This window comes from Berghia stephanieae, chromosome 3 (genome assembly GCF_034508935.2).
Source record: "Berghia stephanieae isolate SIO BIC M18660-M18661 chromosome 3, UCSD_Bste_1.3, whole genome shotgun sequence".
Lineage (NCBI taxonomy): Eukaryota > Metazoa > Mollusca > Gastropoda > Nudibranchia > Aeolidiidae > Berghia > Berghia stephanieae.
The window spans coordinates 43,871,970-43,897,086 of NC_088362.1; the positions used below are offsets into that span (position 1 = coordinate 43,871,970).

The window sequence follows — 25,117 nt, forward strand, 5'->3', positions numbered from 1 at the left end:
GATAAATACGAAAAATCTGCTGTCATAAAAAAAACAACACATTTTTTCCCATTTTGGCCATAAAACGTTTACTTCAAATATCAATCTATTAAATTGACTCTCAACATGTCAAACACGCTTCAAACCTGAGACTTCTTATTGGTGATAATCTGATTCTCAGATTTACGACTTATTGACAAGTTGAGGGTCATCTATTTCGATCGATATTGGACACACATCCATGGCGTTTTCTGATCAAAATGGAAAAAAAGTTATTACAAACTGTCAGAATACGATCGAAATGATTGTCTTTAGGATTTCACACAATCGATTTGATTCGTACGACAGATAACTTCAGCATCCATGTTTGTATTAAAAGGATTAATCAAGTATTAAGCAAGGGAGATAATTCATAATATTTCCTTAATATTCGAAAACAGGGTCCGAGTCACACTTTTAGTAAATCATATATTTTGTTGAGCAAACGAATAAAAGAAAAGAAAAAAACAAAAACAAGAAAAAACATAACCAAAAAAAAACAACAAAAACCAAAAACAAAACAACAACAACCCCTCCACCCCCCCCCCCCCCACAATAAAAAAAAAAGCACAACAAACTCAAACAACAACCAAAAATAAACTAAAATCAACACTCCCCCGCAACCCCACCCCTCCCCCCCCCCCCAAAAAAAAAAAAACCCACAAAAAACAAAAAACGAAACAAAACCAAAACAAAACGTGAACGAATTGATTATGTTTTTGGGAATTATAAATATCTACAATAAACTGACAACACTCGTGTGTAAATATTCGTAAGTATCTCTTGCGCATGTGTAAGTTCATTGAGGTAGTTTTCGACCGTATGTTGACTTGTTTCTTGACAAGCAGACCTGTTTCAAAAGCTTCACTTTATATTATTATTAATGTTGTGATTTTTGTAGTTTGAGTCATACACACTTGTACTTTTAAATTTATATTGAAACATTCTACTCTTTGAAACCTGGATTGTATTGCACCTATTGATAACAACTTTATGATCATAAACTTCTTCTTCTTCTTCTTCTTCTTCTTCTTCTTCTTCTTCTTCTTCTTCTTCTTCTTCTTCTTCTTCTTCTTCTTCTTCTTCTTCTTCTTCTTCTTCTTCTTCTTCTTCTTCTTCTTCTTCTCCTTCTTCTTTTCCCCCTCCCCTTCCTTCTCCTCTTTCTCCCTCTTCATCCTCTTCTCCTTTCCTCCTTCATCTCCCCATTTTCTTCTCTTCACTCTAAACATTAAAAAAGTGTTAGTTTATAGTCTGAAAAAGTTGTAATACCGCCTATAAGGCGTCATGTCACGTCTTACATGTTGGCCCGAGACCCCTTGTAAAGCGCGTTGAGGACATTTAGCGCTTTTTTAAAAGTTCAGTTAAAAAAAATTTGCAACAGAATGTAATCTTTCAAATAAAACTATCAGAGCAAAATTGTTAAAAAACTGGATGCAACAGAGATCAGCGAAAAGAAACGAATGATGTTTTTGAATGAACAAACACAAGGCTAGCCATAAACAACAACAACAACAAAAAAAAAAAAACCAACAAAAAAAAAAAAAACAACTCCTTCCCGCCCCCCCCAAAAAAAAAAAAACCCAACAAAAAATAAACTGCTCTCTCTCTCTCTCTCTCTCTCTCTCTCTCTCTCTCTCTCTCTCTCTCTCTCTCTCTCTCTGGCTTCACGTCTGTTTCTCTCTATTCCTTCTCTCTCGTTTCCCCCACTCTCACCTCTCTCTCTCTCTCTCTCTCTCTCTCTCTCTCTCTCTCTCTGGCTTCACCTCCGTTTCTCACTTTTATTCCCTCTCTCTAGATTCCCTCACGCTCCCCTTCTCTCTCTCTCTCTCTCTGGCTTCAGCTCTGTTTCTCACTATTATTCCCTCTCTCTAGATTCCCTCACGCTCCCCCTCTCTCTCTCTCACTCACTCTCGGAACACAAAGATTTTAGTTACACCGAAGAAACACAATTCCTTAAATATGAGAAATGTAATTTCTTAATAAATATATCATAAATTACAAACCAACGTGACGAGAAGTAGAAAAGAAATATTTTCAAACTCAATCATATTACAGATTCTTGAACAAATATAGAATTTTTCTCAACGTCCCTATCTGATTTTGCTGTAGACGATGTATTACAATCCTCATCATCATAATCATCCTCCTCCTCATCATCATCGTCATGAAATTCATCATCATCACCATTATTTTTACAATCGCCATCATGCCCACCCCCATCCCTGAGTAATTCTTCATCATAACGATACATCTCGTCCATTTCAGCGTCCATCAGACTCATTTCTTGAGCAATATCTTTACTATTGAAATAAGAAGAAAACTCTTTACCGCCATATTGTGATGCTGATGTCGAAAGTTCCTGAAAATTCGATTCCGACTCATCATAATTCACAACACACGATAGATCTTCCATACCCGATAAAGTGATCTCCTGATATCTAGAACTACTATTATGCTTTCCTCCGTTTGCACGAGGGGATCTCTGGTTTATATTATAACCACCACTATGATTTTCATTACGAAAAAGAGTCACTGAACCATCTCCGCAAGGAGTCGACGGTTCTGTTCCGATAAAAGAACGATTATTTTCGACAGGTACGTCGAATGAATGAGGTCTGGGAATAGGTAGGGATGATTTGAGACCAGTCAGATGATTGTGGTGGAGACGCCCCGCGCCGCCATTATGGTGCGCCATGGCCAGTGATTCTTCTCCTTGGTAAGAATGAGATCGGCGTAGGATGTATTGCTTGCCATTTTTGTTCACAACGCATTTCATTGGAAGCCTTATACTATTTCCGGAAGATTTAGGCTGGTGATGAGGGGCCTTGACGCTCCCTCTGCGTTTGTCCTTATGACAACAATGCTGACATTTGCGTCTAGCGTAGCGATAAAACGAAGTTCTCAGAATTTGATTTCGTATACCATAAATCGCAGCATGAGTGAAAGGGGCTGCAAGAAATAGGGTCGTTGCTATGGAGACGAAGACTGCATTAGCGTGGACGGCGAATATGACCTCGTACAATATTATAATGGAATAAGGGAGATACGTTAAAACGAAAGATCCGATTAATTGTAGAATGGTGCCCATGGCTTTCGTACCACGAAGGGACAAAGAATTCTGAGTTGTTGGAGCGATGGGGGCTTGGATGACGCTGACCATTCGCAGCATTGTTGCGGCGATGCGACTACTTTGAGTCCTTGCTATTCGGAAGATATGAGCGTAGCAGTAGATCATTAAACAAAACGGAAATAGAAATGATAAACAGACGAGGACGTAGGAATACCAGCGTCCGGCTATGTTGGAAGAGTTCACCCCGCAGATTCCCATGGTGGCGTGAAACGTATATTCATTGGCTCCAAATAAAGGTGGCAAGGAAAGGATGAGGCCACATGCCCAGAAGACCAGGAAGCACGGAAGCATCTTTCTAATGGTGGCTGTTAGAGAATGGTGCAGTGGCGATGCAATGGTTTGGTATTTGTCCCAGCTGAGAGCGGCTATAGTCCACACGGACACGCTGGTAAACACACATGTGACGTAGGCGTATGTCTGACACATGGACTGACCTCCCAACCATTTGCCCTGAAAAAAATGAGTTGGTATATACAATTATGAACCACAATTGTTTTAACGAGATCGGGAGCTTAAGTACAACAACAACAACAGCAACAACAACAAACAACAACAATAATAATATTAATAATAATAATAATAATAATAATAATAATAATAATAATAATAAAATAATAATGATAATAACAATGATAGTAATAATAATAATAAAATAATAATAATAATAATAATAATAATAATAATAATAATAATAATAATAATAATAATAATAATGATAATAATAATAATAATAATAATTATGATGATGATGATGATGATGATGATGATGATGATGATGATGATGATGATAATAATAATGACAATAATAGTAATAATGTTGATCATGATGTTGTTGTTGTTGTTGCTGCTGCTGCTGCTTCTACTGCTACTGCTGCTGCTGCTGATGATGATGATGATGATAATGATGATGATGACGATGACGATGATGATGATGATGATGATGATGGTGATGATGATGATGATGATGATCAGCTGCAGGTTTCAACCAGCTCCAAAGCAGGGCGTCCCATTTACCTGACCAAACCATGGAACCATTAGACTCCAGACAGGAATTTTCGGTAAATGTGGGTAACAGGTGGGATTACAACCTCGTAACTTAACACAGTTGACATTTGGAGGTTGGAGTAAAAATCCAGCTGAACCAATTTAAGATTTAGGTTGCCAGTTTGACCTTTGAACCAGTTAACCGCCGTACTCTGGAAAGACACGTATGTACAAATTTGGCCAGAAAACTCGTCCCCCAAGTGTCGATCTATTTAAGTGACCCTCATCTGAGTTGTCCAATGAAAGTCTGAAATGTTGTGTGAAGCGCTCCCAGACAGAGAAAAATGTAACGGAAAAAGTATACAAGAAAAAGAAGTCTCGAGTTGAAGAATTTTTTGACAGGACGTGGCTTATTCTACAACACAATTGGTCGAATTGTGAATTCATATGAGTGATGAACCCTCCAGTTACCGATCACTTGGAATCATTCAGTCTAAGTGACCACACGCATTTTTGGTCTCTCTCTCGTATTGGTGACGAGAATTATAATACTATCCAGCGATTGTAGGAATCTTTACCAATCGAGTGATCTACGAAGCAAACGTTTTCCCGCCAAATGTGGAAAAGGCGTTTTTCAATGTAAAGCTAGGGTGTTAACCCAACTCTAGTAGACATAAAACATGAAACGATATTATGGTGGTGTGAATTAAACCATAGGGGTAGGGTTACACTATTGGATATTATCATAATACTGTGAGGTCATTTTTAAGTGGTGGTCGTGGGGGTGGGGGGGGGGGTAGAACATTCTATGATCTATTACTATAATTAGGTACAGGGCGTGGATGGGATTCTGAGGCTTTGCCTACAGCATGAACACCGAATTCTCTTTATACAGTAAGAAGTTAACCAGTTAGTTGTCGTACTCTGGAAAGACACGCATTTAAAGATTTGGCCAGAAAACTCGTCCTTCAAATATCCATCGATCTAAATGACCCTTAACTTGGCAAGATATTTGAAGGACGAGTTTTCTGGCCAAATTTTTTAATACATGTTTTTCCAGAGAACGACATTTACATGTTTAAATCTGTGAGTTGTTCGCTGTTTGATTTTAGAGTATTGCTTATGGAGTGCCAGTTCCAATCTACCTGAAATCTATCAACATTTGTTGAACAAATGCCGAAACATACATAGAAATATAAAGATGATAAAAAATTAATATAAAGTCACAACAAATATCTCTAGATTTATAAATACAGATCTCTCTCCCAATTCAAAACTCTGCTTATTCAAAAGTGATCGGACAGCAGGCATACTTCTTAGTCCTTTCAGTTAGGTCCGGTTTTTGCAGATAGAAACAGAGAGTAGCAAGTACATTACGATCGTTTTGTTAAGATGTCTACAATTAATACGATACAATACAATACTTTTTTTGAGCTAAATTAGGCCAATAGTGTGGCCTTTGTTGCCCCGACACAGTGATAAAATAAAATTGATATGCATTAGCGTGTTTAACTTCAATTGTTCATTCAAAAATCAAAATCAAATCCAGAAGCTACCAAATGAGGACTGCATGCGCAGGGTGTGTAAGAGAACCCTAAATATAAAAATTTGTAAATCGCGGATTCGTACTGAAGCCAAACCATGGCTCGATGATCGGGAATATGAGATGCAATGCAAGCACAGTTTATTTCTCTTGTAAGCTGTATTTTGTTGTAACAATATTATATCGTGACGTTATAAGAGAGGAAGGAAGCGATTTAAGCACACAACTTAAGCACCTCAACAATCTTGGCTTAAAGACTTAAAGAAGAATTAATAACCGTGTGTTTTGCACGCAAAAAAGACGCATTGTGAACATTGTTAATTCTGTTTGCTTGATTTCCAGAACTTCTGTGATCGGGCCTCTTGGTCTTATAAAATTGAAAGAATAAATATGGACGTTTATTTAGCAAATTTTCCACTGATTTACAATGCTTAACGCCCTTCAAAATGCTTCATTTATTCCCCAAACCGGCCAAATGGAACCACATTTCTCTTTCCTACAGTATTGATCGTTGTTAAGCGCCATTTTTGTACTAACAATCTTACACAATCAGACGGTGACAACAGCCAGTAACTAATTCAAATGCCCACCTGCGACGGGTAATGAAGGTTTACGAATGAATTTGGGTTTAACCAGTTAACTGCCGTTCTCTGGAAAAGCTTGATTTAAAAAATTGGCCAGAAAACTCGTCCTTAAAATATCGATCGATTTAAATGACGCTCATTTCGCGAAGTCCCAGATATTATGAGAGTGTTTGCCAAGATGAGGGTCATTTAAATCCATCGATATTTTAAGGAAGAGTTTTCTGGTCAAATCTTTAAATTCGAGTTTTTCTTTTCAGAGCACGGCCGTTTACGGGTTAAAATGAACTGCTCGCTTCTTCAATGTTGTTTACCGCTATTAAAACTAGTACAAACATTGGTATTACGATCCTCACCCCACCTCTCTCCCCTTGGTCGCTATCTCAATCTTTCTTTTTTCTTTTCCCAATCTCTATTTGAAATTTATCTGCGCATACCTTTACTTAATCGACCACCAGATACTGTATTGATTGATGAACCGTATGACCAATCAACCATTTGATCAAGCAATCAATCAATCGATCAATCAATCAATCAATCAATCAAACCAATATATATATTTTTATATATATATATTTTTTTATATATATACATATATACACATATATACATATATAAATACTTATATATATATACATATATATAAATAAAATATATATATACTTATATATTATATATATAATTATATTATGTATTTATATATACATGTATATATGTGTACAAATGTTTGTATATATATATATATATAATATATATATATATATATATATATATAACTTATATATATACATATAATATATATATATATATATATATATATATATATATATATATTATATATATAATATACTTCTCTCTCCGTCTGGTTCTCTCTCTCTCTCTCTCTCTCTCTCTCTCTCTCTCTCTCTCTTTTTTTTTCTCTTTTTTTCTCAATCCACCACTATATTATTCCCCTCTTATATTTACGAGTATGAATTTTATGTGCTACTATTTCTCCCATGTACCATAATGTGCTGCGGCAGTCACTAATGAATTATAGATGACGGGGAGGAGATTGCTATTATAACGAAGAGAAGTTGGAGTAGGTACCTACTAACTAATGCTTTTGGAAAATCAATAAAGCAAAACAATTAACTATGATGGACCTTTTATCTCCATAAGCGGCCCGAAAGCTCAGCTTCTAGAGCACCCTTCTCTCAAGCAAATTAAATAGGACCAATAATTGTCCCAGGTGCAGTTAAAATTTATTGTTTTGACCGATGTCCTCTCAGCGGTAATTTGCTTATTGGGTTTGTTGTGCAGAAAGTTTTTTGCGATAGTAATAGGATTCAATAGTCTGATGTCACGTCGCCCAGCAACAGAGAGACAGAGTGAGAGAGGAGAGGAGAGAAGAGAGGAGAGATGAGAAGAGAGAAGAAAAAGAAGAAGAAGAGAGAGAGAGAGAAGAAGAGAGAAAGAAAGAGAGAGAGAGAGAGAGAGAGAGAGAGAGAGAGAGAGAGAGAGAGAGAGAGATTTATAACTGTTTGACTGTAAATGGTATTATCAGACATCATTTATATATATCATGTGTGTGTGTGTGTATGCGAGTGTGTGTGTGATAGCTAAAGGGAGAGAGGGAGAGAGAGACAGAGAGAGAAAGAGAGGAAGAGAGAGAGATAGAAAGATAGGTAGGTAAAGAAAGAGAGAGGGAGAGAGACAGCGATAGATAGATAGATAGATAGATAAAGAGAGAGAGAGAGAGAGAGAGAGAGAGAGAGAGAGAGAGAGAGAGAGAGAGAGAGAGAGAGAGAGACTTGTAACAGTTTGGCTTCAAATGGTATATCGAGAGAAAGAGAGAGAGAGGGACAGGGAGAGAGAGAGAGAGAGAGAGAGAGAGTGAGATAGATAGATAGAAAGATAGATAGATAAATAAATAGATAGATAATAGATAGAAGTAGATGAGAGAGAGAGAGAGAAGAGCGATAGAGAGAGAAAGAGAGAGAGAGTGATATATATATATATATATATATTATATATATATATATAGAAAGAGAGAGAGAGAGTAGATAGATAGAAGAAGATAGAAGAGATAGAGAGAGAGAGAGAGAGATGATAGAGAGAGAGTAAAAGGTGGTGTTATAAGTAGTGTATTATCAGAGACGTATTATAACATCTAGATGAGGTTAGTGGCAGAGTGTAGTTTTTTATTATGTTTTTTTTATTTGTGATTTTTTTTTTTTTGAGCACGTGTTTGCGTGCGAGCGTACGTGAGTGTGTTTGCTTGCTTGTGTGTGTTTGTGTGTGTGTGCGTGCGCGTGTGTGTAATAACCCTGGGTAGTTGTTCGTTTGTGTTCTGATGTCTCCTCCTCATCCCCAAGCTGTCAAGACTTCCTTCCAGTCCAAATTAAAACCCATTAGTGCTTGTTTATTCCGCCACCTGAGGATGTGACTAAAAGGTCATATTCATGACGAAAATAACAAAAGGGATATATTGTTATATACATGTATGTCATTGGACTAGGCGGGATGTGCGGCTATGTGGTCTAGTGGTATGACACTCGAGCCTCGCGCTCGGCGCATAGTTGAGTACTTGGAAAAGGCTCTTTACTCACATTCTCTCACCGTACTCAGGTGTAAAATGAGTACCTGGCCGTTAACAGCGTTGTCTTTGTCCGAAAAATTGTATTATCGCCTAACAGGCGGCATGTCCCGTCCTACATTTTAAATGTTGCTGTTGACCAGAGACCCCTTGTAAAGCGCTTTGAGCACGTTTAGTGGATATTGCGCTATATAAAAGCTCAATTTTTAAAAATGTGTTTGTGTCTGTGTCGTCTTACCAATCGAGATTAATCACCAATCCTAAGAAAAATATTTTAAAAAAAATCTAAATCAAATCAAATCAAAAGATTCACACGCTGTTACAAAATAAGAAGGGAAATCGAATTCACCAAATTTTTCAGTGTTAACCCCCGCCTCCTTGCTCCCTTCCCCATCGTGTCTCCAGGATACTAATCATTGGCCATTGTAGTTAAATGAGCTTTTTTTATATAGCGCAATATCCACTAAAATATGTGCTCAAAGCGCTTTACAACAATCAACAGTTACACTTAACATTTAGGACGGGACACAACACCTGTTAGGCGATATTACAATTTTTCGGACAAAGACAACGCTGTTAACGGCCAGGTACTCATTTTACACCTGAGTACGGTGAGAGAAAGTGAGTAAAGAGTCTTTTCCAAGGACTCAACTATGCGTCGAGCACGAGGCTCGAACCCAGGACCTTCCGATCTGAAAGCGAGTGTCATACCACTAGACTACATAGCCGCACAAATAGTTCATATAGATTGGTGGCTATAAACTTCTTGGTTTCGTAAACCATATTATATTATCGTTGCTTCTATTTTGGCACTTTAAAAAAAAATCAGAATTTTGTGATTTAGCTAAATTAAAAATCAATAAAAAAACACCCTGCCTAAATCTTTATCAAACTACCTTCCGGTTGACATCTGCTACATTGCATTATATAATATTGTGCCAAAATGTTCAATAAATAATGTTCTTTGCCGAAATGTTCAATAAATAATGCTTTTTCCAAACCTTTTAATTTATCTATTTTTAATCCATAACTCTGATGACCAACCGACATTGGGTGCTTAAAAACTACGTGACCAGATTGACGATAGAAATGAATAGAGCTAATCTGAAGTACATGGGCTAAACGCTTTTTAATTTTGGCAACACAGCTTATACTTCATTTCTCGATAGAATAGTATTACCCTACGTATATTCTTAGCAGATCTGATAATCGAACGTAATTATGGGCTTGTTTTAAGATTGACGTAATGGCCAGTATTTTCCGTTAGTTTGAGAGTATTTCCATTCCAACAACCGAGTCCTTAACAATTTGGGTTATCAGACCTGCAAAGTAATACCTATCAGCACGACCGAGGTGCACTTACTTACAGGTCTGATAACCCACTTTATCATGGGCTCATTGTTGTAATGGAAATCTAAAAATAGTGTCCGTTACAACAATGTCAAACTAGGCCCATAATCGCGTTCGGATGTCAGACCTGCATATATGTATACGTCGAGCAAAACCCTAAAGTTTCAAACATGATGTCTCAGCTATAACACAATTCGACAAGCTTAACCTTTTCTTAACCTGACGATTTATCAAGTACGGTTTTACTAGCTGACAGGACATAAAAGTGTTTTGTCATTGTTACGACAGAATGGACTTAATCAGTAAAATGCGGACTTTTGAAGTCCCAGGTTTGAGAGTTTTAGCCAAGATGAGGGTCATTTAAATCCATCGATATATGAAGTACGAGTTTTATGGTAAACTTTTTAAAATACGAGTTTTTTCAGGGTACGACATTTAACTGGTTAAGGGGCTATTTATGTCTATTTATAAGAAAAAGTTGACTTTGAGATTTTGATGGAAAACGATGTTTTATTATCTTAGAAATAATAGTATTGAAGTCCAACTTCTTAAAATAGACTAGAAAGGCACGAAAAACAGTCGAAAAGGGTACAGGTAGTAAGAAAAGCGTGAAAAACGGAAAGCTATTTTGCTATTTTCTCAATATGTCAATGTATATGGGTATGGGATACTGTGTCAAACGTTTCTCATAATCTATTCAATGAAATTGTCTGCAAATTTCCACAATGATCACAGAGATAATGTATTATGTCACCAAAGAGAGATATTTTTGATAAGTTATGTGTATTTTTAATCATAATCCAAATTATAGATGTTTTACATCAATTTTGTCATAAAATTTTGATTTTCAACTTTGTAATGTTCTTATATAAATTAGTGCGGGGCGGTCCTTGGCAAGCTTAAGGACCACGGTCCTACGGTCCTTGGGAAATGAAGACCGCAAGGACCGGTCTCTAGAAGGACCGGTCTCTAGACCGGTCCGTTCATTCTTGAACCGTTAAAGACCGCTACACGATGAAAACCGTGGCCTACAGGAGTAAAACACACGGAGTAGTCACACTCATTTCAAATTGTAACCTAATTAGAGAAGAGGGGTGATGCCTTCTTTATTTGCTCACCGTACTTCATTGTTACTTCGATAATTTAATAAAATTTGAAATTTATCCCCATTAACGGAGATAATGGCATCGCCCAAGGCGTTGATCGAGTTGTTCGTGGCGTTGATACACACACGCAACTCCTACCCCCCCTCCCCCCCCCCCCCCCCACACACACACATTAGAGGGCAGCGAGCATTGAAGAGTAAGAGAGAGACGTGAAGTTATAATAAGAGGGGATGGATGAGGTGATAAGAGGGGTCGATGGTGACTTTTCGCCAGATCTAACAAACTCAGCTACCCATTCATTGCTGAGTAGACAGGGATTCAGAAAAAAATCGACTGCACCCGGGATCGATCTCTGGCCCTTTGCGTATAAAGAGAGTGTTCTATCAACTGAGCTATCGGGGTCCCCAAATATTCTATTGGACCTTTTAAAAATACAGACGTTATAACTGTTTTTTTTGGACGGAAGAAACTAATGAAACTCATATTACTTGATTAGTTAAAACACCAAACGAAATTTTAATATTATTGTATTATTTTAAATGACAACAATGCGATAGAAAGGAGTCGCGACAAGAGATAGACAAAAGAAAACAAAAAATCAGACTTGCAACTTGCTAGGTTCGACACACACACACACACACACACACACACACACACACACACATCTTTAGTAGTCACATACATTTCAAACAATAACCCATTAGAGAAGAGGGGTCATGCCTTCATCATAGATCATTGTCATTGCGATCATTATGGTGTAGTAAATTTTGAAATTTACCCCGTATAATGGAATCGTCCAAGGCGTGCGCCTCCTGTTCCCCCCATCTCACACACGAAAGGGCGGTTTGCGGAGTGGAGGGAGGTGGTCGTCTGCCTCTATGGTCGTCTGTGTCGTTTAGTGTATGGCAAAGGGGGTGGGTGCGATTAATTAAGTGGGATGGGTGGTGATTGGTGGAAGATAGGCAAAGGACCGAGGCAACGAATCGCTGGGGAAGTAGTATGGCGCGAGACCGTTGAAAGGTGATAAGAAGTGAGGACCGCCGGCGGTCTTCCTCTTTGGGACTGGACCACGGTTCACAGCTAAAAGACCGTGGGACCGGTCCTCGGTCCGGTCCTCAGCGCGGCACTAATATAAATTCCATAAGATAAAGCTGCAAAATCTCTCTATGGTGACGCACGATGCTACAATGTTGAAAAGAGGAAAGAATAAAGAGGTCATTCCTTCATTAGTTTTTCTGGAACGTTTGCCACAAGATTTTTATATTTTTATGCCAGACCCCTTTAAAACGGGTATCAACACAGATAATTTATTTTTTTTCACCAAAAATGTTATTTTTTAACCATAATGACGATTCAGAATGATTAAAATAAAACCGCCTAATATAGGCAGTTAACATTGGTTTTTGAAAAGACACAAACCGCCCCTTAATAGATGGTGTGCGCTGGGCTAAGAAACTCACAACATTGTCATCCGAAAGTATAACGGACCAACACACAAAACTATGTATAACCTTGAACTTTTATAGTCTGGTTAATACAGTTTAATGAGATTTTACTCATAAACATGGATGGCAAAAAACAATAACAAGGACCCGAATGACGTCAATTTCATACTGGCTATTGACTAGATTGAATGCGACCATTAACATGCGTAGGCGGATGTACCTGGATTATAGAAATGAGTATTATGTTCGAAACAATACTTTGTCATTAGTTGGCTTGCCCAGGGAAAAGAATTGATTAGTTGGTTGGAATATAATATTATCATTGTTGGCACCATAAGTCATTCTTAATCCCTCTTTAAATTCCAACTCGACAGCCAAATAGAATTCTCTATTGTTATTGTGCGGCTAGGATGGTCCAGGGTTCGAGACCCACTTTAAGTGGTGCATAGTTGAGTCCTTGGAGAAGGCACTTTACTCACATTCTCTCAGCGTACTCAGGTGTGATATTAGTAACTGGCCGTTAACAGCGTTGTCTCTGTCGGAAAAATTGTTAAAATAATGCTTAACAGGCGTCATGCCTTGTCCTACATGTTAAGTGTTGCTGTTGGCTGATTACTCCTTGTAAAGCGCTTTGAGCACGTTTTGTGGATATTGCTCTAAATAAATGCTCTAGTTTTATAAGTCTACGGGCACACAGTATTTACAGGTTTGACAACCTAAGGCAGTTATGACCTTTTTTGTAAAAAAAAAAGTTACTTAGTCTTCCTTAAGATGTTGGGTCAGAGCATTCAGGAACTACGAAGAGCTCACAATTATAGTTAACGTTCGATGTTGGGTCGGGGCATTCAGGAACTCATGAAGAGCTCATATTATAGTTAACGGTCGATGTTGGGTCGGGGCATTCAGGAACTCATGAAGAGCTCATATTATAGTTAACGTTCGATGTTGGGTCGGGGCATTCAGGAACTCATGAAGAGCTCATATTATAGTTAACGGTCGATGTTGGGTCGGGGCATTCAGAAACTTACGTAGAGCTCATATTATAGTTAACGTTCGATGTTGCGTCAGAGCATTCAGGAACTCATGAAGAGCTCATATTATAGTTAACGATCAATTAATGAAGACAGATAATGAGGACGTTTCGGGTTTCCCATTAAAAAAAATACGATGAATAAAACTTAATACATACAAGAATTTTCGGGTTTTCCTCTTTTCAACTAAACACAGTGAACGAATCTCTAAAGACGAATGAGATATATGAGAATACTTTTGTTGAAAAAGGGGAAATCCGAAACGTTCAGATTATAACATTGTGTCGACAAACTTTTTAAACATTAGTATTAGGTCTACTCAAGACACTTATGGAAACATTTAAGGAGATTGGGTGGATAATTACTGTTGCCATATACAACTAAAGCTAGCAAAGTATTTAAAGCTAATTTTGGCATACAATATTCTCTATATTGATATGTTTGGTGTTTGTTCACTTGTAGATCAGTATTGACTGAAAAATCCAAATACCTATGATGCACTTCTTTATATCTTTATAATTTTTTTTAGTGACACTAGTAAAAAGCCCGCAATTTCGCAGGGAAAGAACTATTTTCATTCGATACTGTACTCACCATCATTTAATGAGGGCAGATTGGTAAACAACGTTGTCTGTGTAATTTGGTATATCTTCGGTTGATTTTTCTGTGTGGCCCAACATGAAGTGTAAGCCACTATAGCCTCTGACCCGTGACACAGCAACACACAGTTGTCCGTGTGTGAATACCGGTTGTGGTAAAAAAATCCCCACCTTGCTTAATGTCTGCCCCTGAGACTTGTTAATTGTCATTGCATATGACAATTTTACCGGAAACTGTCTTCTATTTAGAATAAATGGTAAGCCTCAATCCGTTGTTGTCGTCAGATTGATTGTAGGGATAAACACTATATCGCCAGCTCTACTACCGTTAATTATCTTGGCTTCTAATACTTTTGAACCTAATTTAATTAATAACAAACGGTGCCATTTAGGAGGCCTGATTTAGGATTTATATTTCTAAGCAGCATGACTGACGTGTTGGCTTTCAAATGTAATGCATGTGGAGGAAGTCCGGGAGGTGTAAGTTCGTTCAAGAATTCAATCGGGTATAAGTTGATGTCAGAGTCACTTTGAATGGAATCAGCACTGCGGTAAATTTGTTCAGTTGATGAGGTCAACCTGGACAGAACGGCTGCATTTATTTTGTCAACATTTTCATGGGTTGTAGTCAAAATTGCTCTCTCTGATAGATAACGTTCATCCGCAAAGTTCAGATTCAAATCATTGTATACAGCATTTATCAAGCATTCTGGGTCATTTTCAGGAAGGCATAGCGCTGTAGGTAATTTAACAGAATACTTTCCTATTTCGCTGAAAACCGGCTATGTACCATTTCGATGCGGAGAAGCCAATTTGCAAAACAGTTATTGTCATCAGTAACCCTCATGTTCTTGTTCATGTGAAAAGTAGTGACAAAATTCCAAATAATTGACTTGTTAAGTGTGACACTTAATATATCGGCTTCACTTCCTTTGTTAACAACAGGTAGAATTTGACAAAAATCCCATCCAAGTACAACCACTTTGCCCCAAAAAGGTTTTGAACTGCCTGTTATGTCACAAAATGTCCTGCTCACACATTCAAACACACGCCTGTCCATCATAGGTGCTTCATCCCAAATTATGAGAGAACTACTCTTCAGTAACTTAGCTGTGTCTGATTGGCGACTGATGCTACAGGTGCTGTTATCCGTTATTGGAATTGGAATTTTGAACGTTGAATGTGCTATTCTACCACCGTGCTGACAAAAGATCAAAGGCGAAAATACAAATTTAAAGAATACTGGGGATGAAGAAACTTTCGGAATGTCTCCCCTTTACTTAACTTATTGAAAAACAAACACCCTAGCACCTTTAATAACACTTATGACTAACCTCTCAAGCTACCTTTCAATACTTAACAAATAGTGCATGGGCCAGTGGGCGAAACCCTCCCCCCCCTGGGGGAGTTTTCGCCACATGGTTTTTCTGAAACAGCAATATATCTTGAGTATTAATCCGGGTGTTACCGTTTTTTCAAGTGTCATTTACGAGAGTTACGGCCCTTGAAAGGTCATTAGGTGCAATTTTTTGTGAAATCGTTTTTGTGCATAAAATGGTTGTTTATCACCTTAAAGTTGTTTCACATACAATCAATAATGGAGTTTTATTGTAATTTCTCATTTTTTGCCTCATATCATAAAATATTTTACAAAGCCATATAGCGTTCTAAAATCTTTGATAGCCATTTTCTCTATAATTTGAAAAAAAATATATTACAGTGTACTTGTTTCCCTTCAGGATGAATAAACAAGAGGGAATTTGCACTAGCACAATTCAGGCATGCTTCAGGGACATATAGCACAAATTATTCCGGGTGTTACAGTTTTTTCAAGTATCATTTACAGGAGTTATGGCCCTTGAAAGGTCATCGGGTGCAATTTTTCGTGAACTCATTTTTGTGCATAAAATGATTGTTTATCACCCTAAAATTGCTTCAAATGCAATAAATAGTGGAATTTTATTGTCATTTCTCATTTTTTGCCTCATATCATAAAATATTTTACAAAGCCATATAGCGTTTTTAAATCTTTGATAGCCATTTTCTCTATAATTTGAAAAAAAAATCTATTACAGTGTACTTGTTTCCCTTCAGGATGAATAAATAAGAGGGATTTTGCACTAGCACAATTCAGGCATGCTTCAGGGACATATAACACAAATTAATCCGGGTGTTACAGTTTTTTCAAGTATCATTTACAGGAGTTATGGCCCTTGAAAGGTCATCGGTGCAATTTTTCATGAACTCATTTTTGTGCATAAAATGATTGTTTATCACCCTAAAATTGCTTCAAATGCAATAAATAGTGGAATTTTATTGTCATTTCTCATTTTTTGCCTCAGATCATAAAATATTTTACAAAGCTATATAGGGTTTTTAAATCTTTGATAGCCATTTTCTCTAAATATGAAAAAAAATATATTACAGTGTATTTGCTTCCTTTCAGTGATAAATAAACAAGAGGAATTTTGTACTAGCACAATTCAGGCATGATTAATGGGCATATAACACATATACATTTGTAACATTTGACCTTGCTGTAGCAAAGAAAGCTTACGATATTGTCTGGCAAAACCCACAGCTTTACAAAACAGTCATTATTCACCTGGGTGTCTTTCACACCATAATTTCATACCTTGGTGCCCTGGGAAAGCTCCAAAGTGGATCTGGTTTTGAAGAAATTGTGACTGAAGCAGGGCTATGTGCACATGGTTCTATGGATAGGGTTATGAGTGGAAAGAACTACAACAGGGCTATACGAGTGCATGTGTCTGTTTTGGAGGCTCTAGAGAGGCTTCTGCTTGCAAAATTTGAGCAGGACACGGATTCAAAACTCAGTAAAGACCTCATGTCTTTCATAAAGGAATTCACCGAAGGAATTTCAAGCCATACAGCTAATAAAATTCTCCAGTCAATTGTGTATGCTGAGTTATTTTCCCAGTATGAAGCCTTCAAAGAGAGTGTCCGCTCAGGAAAGTACGGAAAAACTGCACAATACTGGATCCAATACATGGACAGAGTTTGGCTTCTCCTCCAGTTTCTGCGAGCTACAAAGACAAACAACTTTCTTCTTCATATATCTTGTTTAAAAGAACTGTGCCCACTGCTTTTTACCATGAATCACCACAATTATGCCAAGTATCTCAGTGTATATTTTGTGTCACTAGCCAACCTGATTCATTCCCACCCAGGGGCAGAACAAATGTTACAAGATAATGGATTTAGTGTCTCCAGATCAAGGACGCCTGCTGGAAGAATAGCAGTTGATATGACCATTGGACAAACAATAAACAAACATGCAAAGACAAAAAGAGGTATTGTTGGGTTCAGCAAGAGTCTTCCAAGCTATTACCGTTGGAGTGTTTGTTTTTGTTTTTGTTTTTAAGGGTTTTACCGCGCTTGCAACACATTAAGGTCATATCAGCGCCAGTAAAAAGGAAGAGAATAGGATAGTAAAAAGTTATAGAATTACAATTAAAGCACAAAAGAAAAGGTAAGACAAAGGGGAACGGGTTCAAATAGGGAACAGATGTAGATTCCAAGAGCACACCGTTAAAGTACTTAGTTTGAGATCACCTAAAAGTCTCATCCAGACACAAGCACAGGTCCCAACTAAGAGGAATACACTCAAATGTTTACCAATCATATAATATAATATGTAAACTAAACATAATACAATGCATAACAGAGAGATGATTTACAAGGAAAAAAATATCATCTCCCAAAACTATAACTATACATTCGACTGTTTCCCTCCCAGTCAAGAAACTCCGGCAAGGATCAGGACAAAACTAAGTAATCTCATTCCAAGACAATGACAGGAAACAATTGGAAAACAGGTATGGGGGATAGAAGACACAGCATGTACCTCCCTGCCCACTATGGGAGCCGTTGGAGTGTAACAAGACACAATCGAGCAGAATATGTATCAGCAACCCAAAGAATGATCAGCAACAACAACTGTATAGATATAGACACCCACAAAGAATTGAGCCTTGCAGAAAAAAAAAGACAAAGTGAAAAGCGAGTGCAAAAGATCCTCCAGGCATTTTCAGCATTTATCAATCCCTTTGAAGTTGAAGATGGTCTGGTCAGTCTAGCTTCAGGAATGAAAGTGCAAGAGGATGTTGCTGATGACCTGCTAGCCGTGGAAAAAACAGGAAAAAGATTGTTTGAAAGTTTTGTTGAAAACAGACTGAAGGAAAAGACTGTAGAATTTCACAAGCCATTAGAAAGGAACAAGACCAAGACATATGCATCATTGAGGAAAGTGGTAACAGTGAAAAAAAAGACATGAACGTGGTCAAAATCAAGGCACAGAGAAATTTATTTGGCCAGCTTCTTGTTTTGTCCCAAGAGCACAGTGTTGATCTTCAAAAAGTTCTTGTAAGGATATTGTTTTTATGTACTTACTGCATCTTGAATCAAGAATCCCTTTTGAGTATCAATTATTCTTCATGATATAACAATGGGATTTCGTTCAAAAGTCTTCGGTAATGATGCTTCACTTGGGTTGTGAACAAATTAGTCTTTTTTCATGATATATCTATTGTTTTTACCACATCTTCAACTTACTTTTAAATGTGACAACTGGACATCAATACCATGTTTAAAAAGAATGAAAATTATGATGAATTTGGCATCCCACAAAGTGGAGAAAAATTTAAGGGTTGCGTACACTTTTAGTTTTTCCTGTTACGTAGAAATATGAAGGTTGTTGTTGAGGCTTGGGCCATAGCTTTCTTCAGTGCTACATTTTTAATGAACATGCTGTTTTTGGCCATATTTAAAATAATTTTTGTGTATCTCATGTAGTTCCATATCTGAAGCAGACGTCGGAGGTCATCTTCCGCCAAGCTGATCTATCTCTTGCCAGTTCTATTAAAGCAGCGCCACCTTTCTCAGCTTCATCTGTCCAAGTTCTTATCCCTTTCAAATACGTTATTCTTTGTCTTCCTCTTATTCTTTTTCCATTCATCTTTCCAGTCAAGGCGAGTATTTCCAAACCAGGGTGGCGGATAATGTGTCCTAAAAATTCCATTTGGCGTTTGATGATTTTTGTTATCAGTGATCTTTTTCTGTTTGCCATTTCTAAAATTTCTTCATTTCTTTTCCTTTCCATCCATGACACCCTCATCATTCTTCTGTAAAACCACATTTCCACTGCCTCCAGTCTTTTAACCATGGTCTTGTTTATGGTCCAGCTCTCACAACCATATAGCAGCACAGACAGTACATAGCAATCCAGGACTTTAATTTTTGTTTTCATGCTAATATTCCTGTTTTTCATAATTGTATGCAGCTGGTTGAATGCATTCTTCGCCATACCTATTCTTTTCTTTATTTCAAATTTTTGTGTAAAACACTGAAATAGCCCATAAGTTTAGATATGACACTTCATGAGATTACTGACAAATTGTTTCAACTTTCTGTGAATCTATATAATATTTACAAATTGAAAGCTTGTGCACATAGTTTGATAGTATATTCAATTTCCTTCAGTTTGATACCCAATTTGCATATATTTGAAGTAATATTGTAGTCTCCAGAGCCTTTGAAATAAATGTTGTCTCTTTTTTGCAAGGGGACACAACTCACTTTTTTCAAAGAGCCATAACTCTCTTAAATGACACTTATTTTTACGGTAACAGTGAAATTTGTATGGCCAATAAGCTCTATTATTTGAAAAACATAGTGGCATAAACTCCCAAAGGGGGGGGGGGAGGGGGGGTCCCAGTGGCCTAAGCACTAAAATCACAATGGCGGCCGAAAATCAAAACTGTTCAAATTAGGAAATTTTAAACTTTCACAAATCTATCAAGGTTTGTTCTAGAGTTTTTAAAATACTTCCATATGACAAACTGAATAAATAAATGCCTGACAAAATATCAACGGTGAAAATACAAATTTAAAGAATACTGGGGATGTAGGAGCTTTCGGAATGTCTCCCCTTTACTTAACTTATGGAAAAACAAACACCCTAGCACCTTTAATAACACTTATGACTAACCTCTCGAGCTAACCCTAATAGAAAAAACAACAACTCTCGGACTGCTTTGCACTACTTTTCAATACTTAACAAATCACAATGGCGGCCGAAAATCAAAACAATGGTCAAATAAGGAAATGTTAAACTTTCACAAATCTATCAAGGTTTGTTCTAGAGTTTTTAAAATACTTCTATATAATGACAAACTGAATAAATAAATGCCTGACAAAATATCAACGGTGAAAATACAAATTTAAAGAATACTGGGGATGTAGCAGCTTTCGGAATGTCTCCCCTTTACTTAACTTATGGAAAAACAAACACCCTAGCACCTTTAATAACACTTATGACTAACCTCTCGAGCTAACCCTAATAGTAAAAAAAGAATCAAAATGGCGACTGAAATACCTTCATGTGATCAAGTGAATAATATCACTATGAATGCCACGATTTGCTGAAAAATGCCAACACACACACACACACATGTATACACCACACACAACACACACACAAACATACACACACACACACACACACAAACATACACGCAATTAGAACATAATACTACATAACAAAACTGATCACCGCTAAACACAACGGAAGTAATAATAATACTTGATGTCATAAATAGATGACGCAAATTGACAACTTTTTACAGTATCAAAATTAGTTGATTTTGGGAGCCAAGTGTCGTCGGTACATATTTTATGATATTATCTGTTTGACTCAACGAACTTTCAAACTGACTTTAGATTATAAAAGGAAATCAAGTTATCTGTTTATCTATCTGTAAAAAATACATTTCTAATTTTCAAATCTTTCAGTAGAGTTGTGCGCCGTATCAATTTTTTTATTGACTCAAATAAGCACAATGTTCTCCACAATGCTATATTTTTAAAAGAAAGGATCCATTTCAGATTTCTTTGTCGATTGGAAAACCCGATCGGTCAGCGGAAAGAGGTTTTGAAAAAAAAAATAAATTGGGGCCTTGACAATTTTTTCAAGATTTGACTGGGGACCCTGGTGTTCGTTGATTAAATTGAATCTTCCACTCTGTTTGATTATTTTTATCTATCACTGTGGACGAGGACATCCAATTGTATAGGAGTATAATATATCTTTCTGCTTTTTATTGTGAAACTGTATCGTACACACCTTTTTAGATGTTTTATAAAGCTATTTACATATTGGTTGAGGTTGCCTGGCTACCTAGCAAGGTTTGAGATGAAATATTACAATGACAAACATTTATGTAAATTAATACATTTATGTGTTTTATAATATATATATATATATATTTATGAGCGTTATGAGTGTTACTCATATATTTATGAGTGTTTATATATATATATATATATATATATATATATATATATATATATTTATATATATATATATATAGAGAGAGAGAGAGAGAGAGTAGTTGACACACACACACATACACACGGGTATACATACACACGGAGGAGAGAGAGAGAGAGAGAGAGGAGAGAGAGAGAAGAGAGAGAGAGAGAGAGAGAGAGAGAGAGAGAAGAGAGTATTAGTGTTAAAGTAAAATTCAATGACAAGAAAGTCTTTCTTGCAAATCAGTATATTTATCAGTTATCCGCTTTGACCAAGACAATAATACAATGATGATGCGGTAAGGGCTGGTCATTGAAATTTGGAGTATCATCATATAGATAGTATGCGCTTGGCTAAGAAGCTCACAACATTGCCATCCGGAAATATAACGGACCAACGCAGAAAAAATCTGTGTAACCTGGAACGTTTAAAGTCTGATTGATACAGTTTAGTGAGAATTACTCATAAACGTGGGTGGCAAAAAACAATAACAAAGACCCGAGTGACATCAACTTTATTCTATCTATAGATAGAACAAAGATGACGTCATTCAGGCAATTGTTATTGTTTTTGCCATCCATGTTTGTGAGTAATTTACACTAAACTGTATTATCCAGACTATAAACGTTTAAGGTTACACATAGTTTTGTGTGTTGGTCCGTTACACTTCCGGATGGCAATGTTGTGACCTTTTAAGCCAAGCGCATACTATCTATAGAATGATACTCCAAATTTCAATGACCAGCCCTTACCGCATCATCATTGTTATTATTGTCTTGGTCAAAGCGGATAACTGATAAATATACTGATTTGCAAGAAAGACTTTCTTTTAAATTTTTGCCAGAAGACTTGCCCTTCAAATATCGATCGATTAAAACGATCCCCATCTTGGCCACAAACTTTCTAACCTGGGACTTAATGAAACTTGGAGGGTTGAAAGACACAATTTATGCTCTCATGAGTATTCTGAAAACAATAAAACATGTTTTAAAATTTTGGCCAGAAATTTTAGCCAATTTTTAAAAAATGCCTTTTTTTCTTGTTTATAATGTCTAATGTCGAGTTTTGAGGCAGTTATAAACAGTTTGATAAAAAAAAAATTACCAAACATTGAAAGTCAGGACTTTGCTATGACTTGCGACGGCAGGGTTGTACCATTCATCGGGCAGATAAAACGAATATAGAGTAGAATTCTTGCTCCCGACAGCGGTCAGAGTTTTGTCCAAGTTTTTAACGTCAAATATAATAATGATTGTTTTTCACAGAATCAGAGAATTTATAAAACTTTTGACGATTTCATTTTCATACGCGTTGATTGCAGGATAAGAATTTAACAAGGTTCTCAAGATACAGTGCAAAATAAAGAAGATAAGATATTGTAGATTGGTGACACAATAGTATGACGGCAAAATATGCTATGGGAACGAACTTTATATACATTACTTCACTCAATTCAGATGTAAAAGAGTGCATTGCTATGAGAAGTGTTGGATATTGTAAGACTGCTGGGGACCTGTTAGGGGTAATAACTGAAGTACTGTGAAACGCATTCAGGACATTAAATCCGGGAAATGCAATATATAAATGTCCATATTTATTTATTGTATTTTTTGTATTGTTTTGGCAGTCGGGAGAACGGGTCATACCAACCTCATAAGAAATTTATCCTATCAATCAACCTTATATTATTTCTTTTCTCCTCAGAGAGATTCAGCGTTGTTTTCCTATTTGTGTAATAATCCGTGTTGACAGGCTAATTCTCTTAATTTTTTCACATTTTGTTTTCGTATTGGATGTGAGTTTAATCGAATTGCCATTTATTGGTCTTCTTCTTCTTCTTCTTCTTCTTCTTCTTCTTCTTCTTGTTCTTCTTCTTCTTGTTCTTCTTCTTCTTCTTCTTCTTCTTCTTCTTCTTCTTCTTCTTCTTCTTCTTCTTCTTCTTCTTCTTCTTCTTCTTCTTCTTTCTTCTTCTTCTTCTTCTTTTTCTTCTTCTTCTTCTTTCTTCTTCTTCTTCTTCTTCTTCTTCTTCTTCTTCTTCTTCTTCTTCTTCTTCTTCTTCTTCTTCTTCTTCTTCTTCTTCTTCTTCTTCTTCTTCTTCTTCTTCTTCTTCTTCTTCTTCTTCTTCTTCTTCTTCTTCTTCTTCTTCTTCTTCTTCTTCTTCTTCTTCCTCTGCATAATTTTTCTCACAACAACAACAACAACAACAACAACAACAACAACAACAACAACAACAACAACAACAACAACAACAACCAGAACTACTACTACTATACTACTACTACTACTACTACATAACTACTACTACTACTACTACTACTATACTACTACTACTACTACTACTACTACTACTACTACTACTACTACTACTACTACTACTACTACTACTACTTACTACTACTACTACTACTACTACTACTACTACTACTACTACTACTACTACTACTACTCTACTACTACTACTAACTACTACTACTACTACTACTACTACTACTACTACTACTACTACTACTACTACTACTACTACTACTACTACTACTACACAATTAAACTGTTAAAGATAATGATAATTATGGTGTATGATGATGAATATGATGATGATAATGGTAATGATGATAAATAATGCTAATGATAATGACGATGATAATAATAACAATAAGAATGATAATGGGGAAAAAGGATAATACAATAATTAAATAATAATAATAATAATAATAATAATAATAAATAAATAATAATAATAATAAATAATAATAATAATAATATTAATAATAATAATAATAATAATAATAATAATAATAATAATAAATAATAATATAATGATAATGATAATGATAATGATAATATAATAATAATAAATAATAATAATAATAATAATAATAATAATAATAATAATAATAATAATAATAATAATAATAATAATAATAAATAATAATATAATAATATATGATGATGAATAAATGATAATAATAATAATAGTAACAATAATAATGATAATAATAATAATAATAATAATAATAATAATAATAATAATAATAATAATAAATAATAATAATAATAATAATAATAATAATAATAATAATAATAATAATAATAATAAGAAGAAGAAGAAGAAGAAGAAGAAGATGAAGAAGAAGAAGAAGAAGAAGAAGAAGAAGAAGAAGGAGAAGAGTAATGAAAAAAAAAAACCCAATAAACAATTAAATACGACGCATGAAAACAACGACGGTAAAAACAGGAAGTGGCTATAACGTAAGTAAATTGTTGAATATCTCTGGCACTCCCAATATTAAATAACCATAATTTCATAGCAGCCACGTTTTTCATTACGTACATGGAATCAGTTATTTCTTGTTTCCAGATGATAATAACAATCATTGCATTCGTCTGGAAGAATAATGAGATTTAAAATAAAAGCGATG

General features: G+C 36.0%; 1 protein-coding gene across 1 annotated transcript in view; it reads right to left on the reverse strand.

Moving 5' to 3' along the window:
• Nucleotides 1-1,912: 1,912 nt before the first annotated feature.
• The window catches only part of LOC144967804 (uncharacterized), a 97,652-nt gene continuing 74,447 nt past the window's right edge, over nt 1,913-25,117 (reverse strand). Inside the window, exon 3 of the mRNA XM_078905458.1 lies at nt 1,913-3,598. Within this exon, the coding sequence (XP_078761584.1) occupies nt 2,063-3,598 (1,536 nt within the window). The 3' untranslated portion in view covers nt 1,913-2,062. The remainder of the gene's footprint in view (nt 3,599-25,117) is intronic.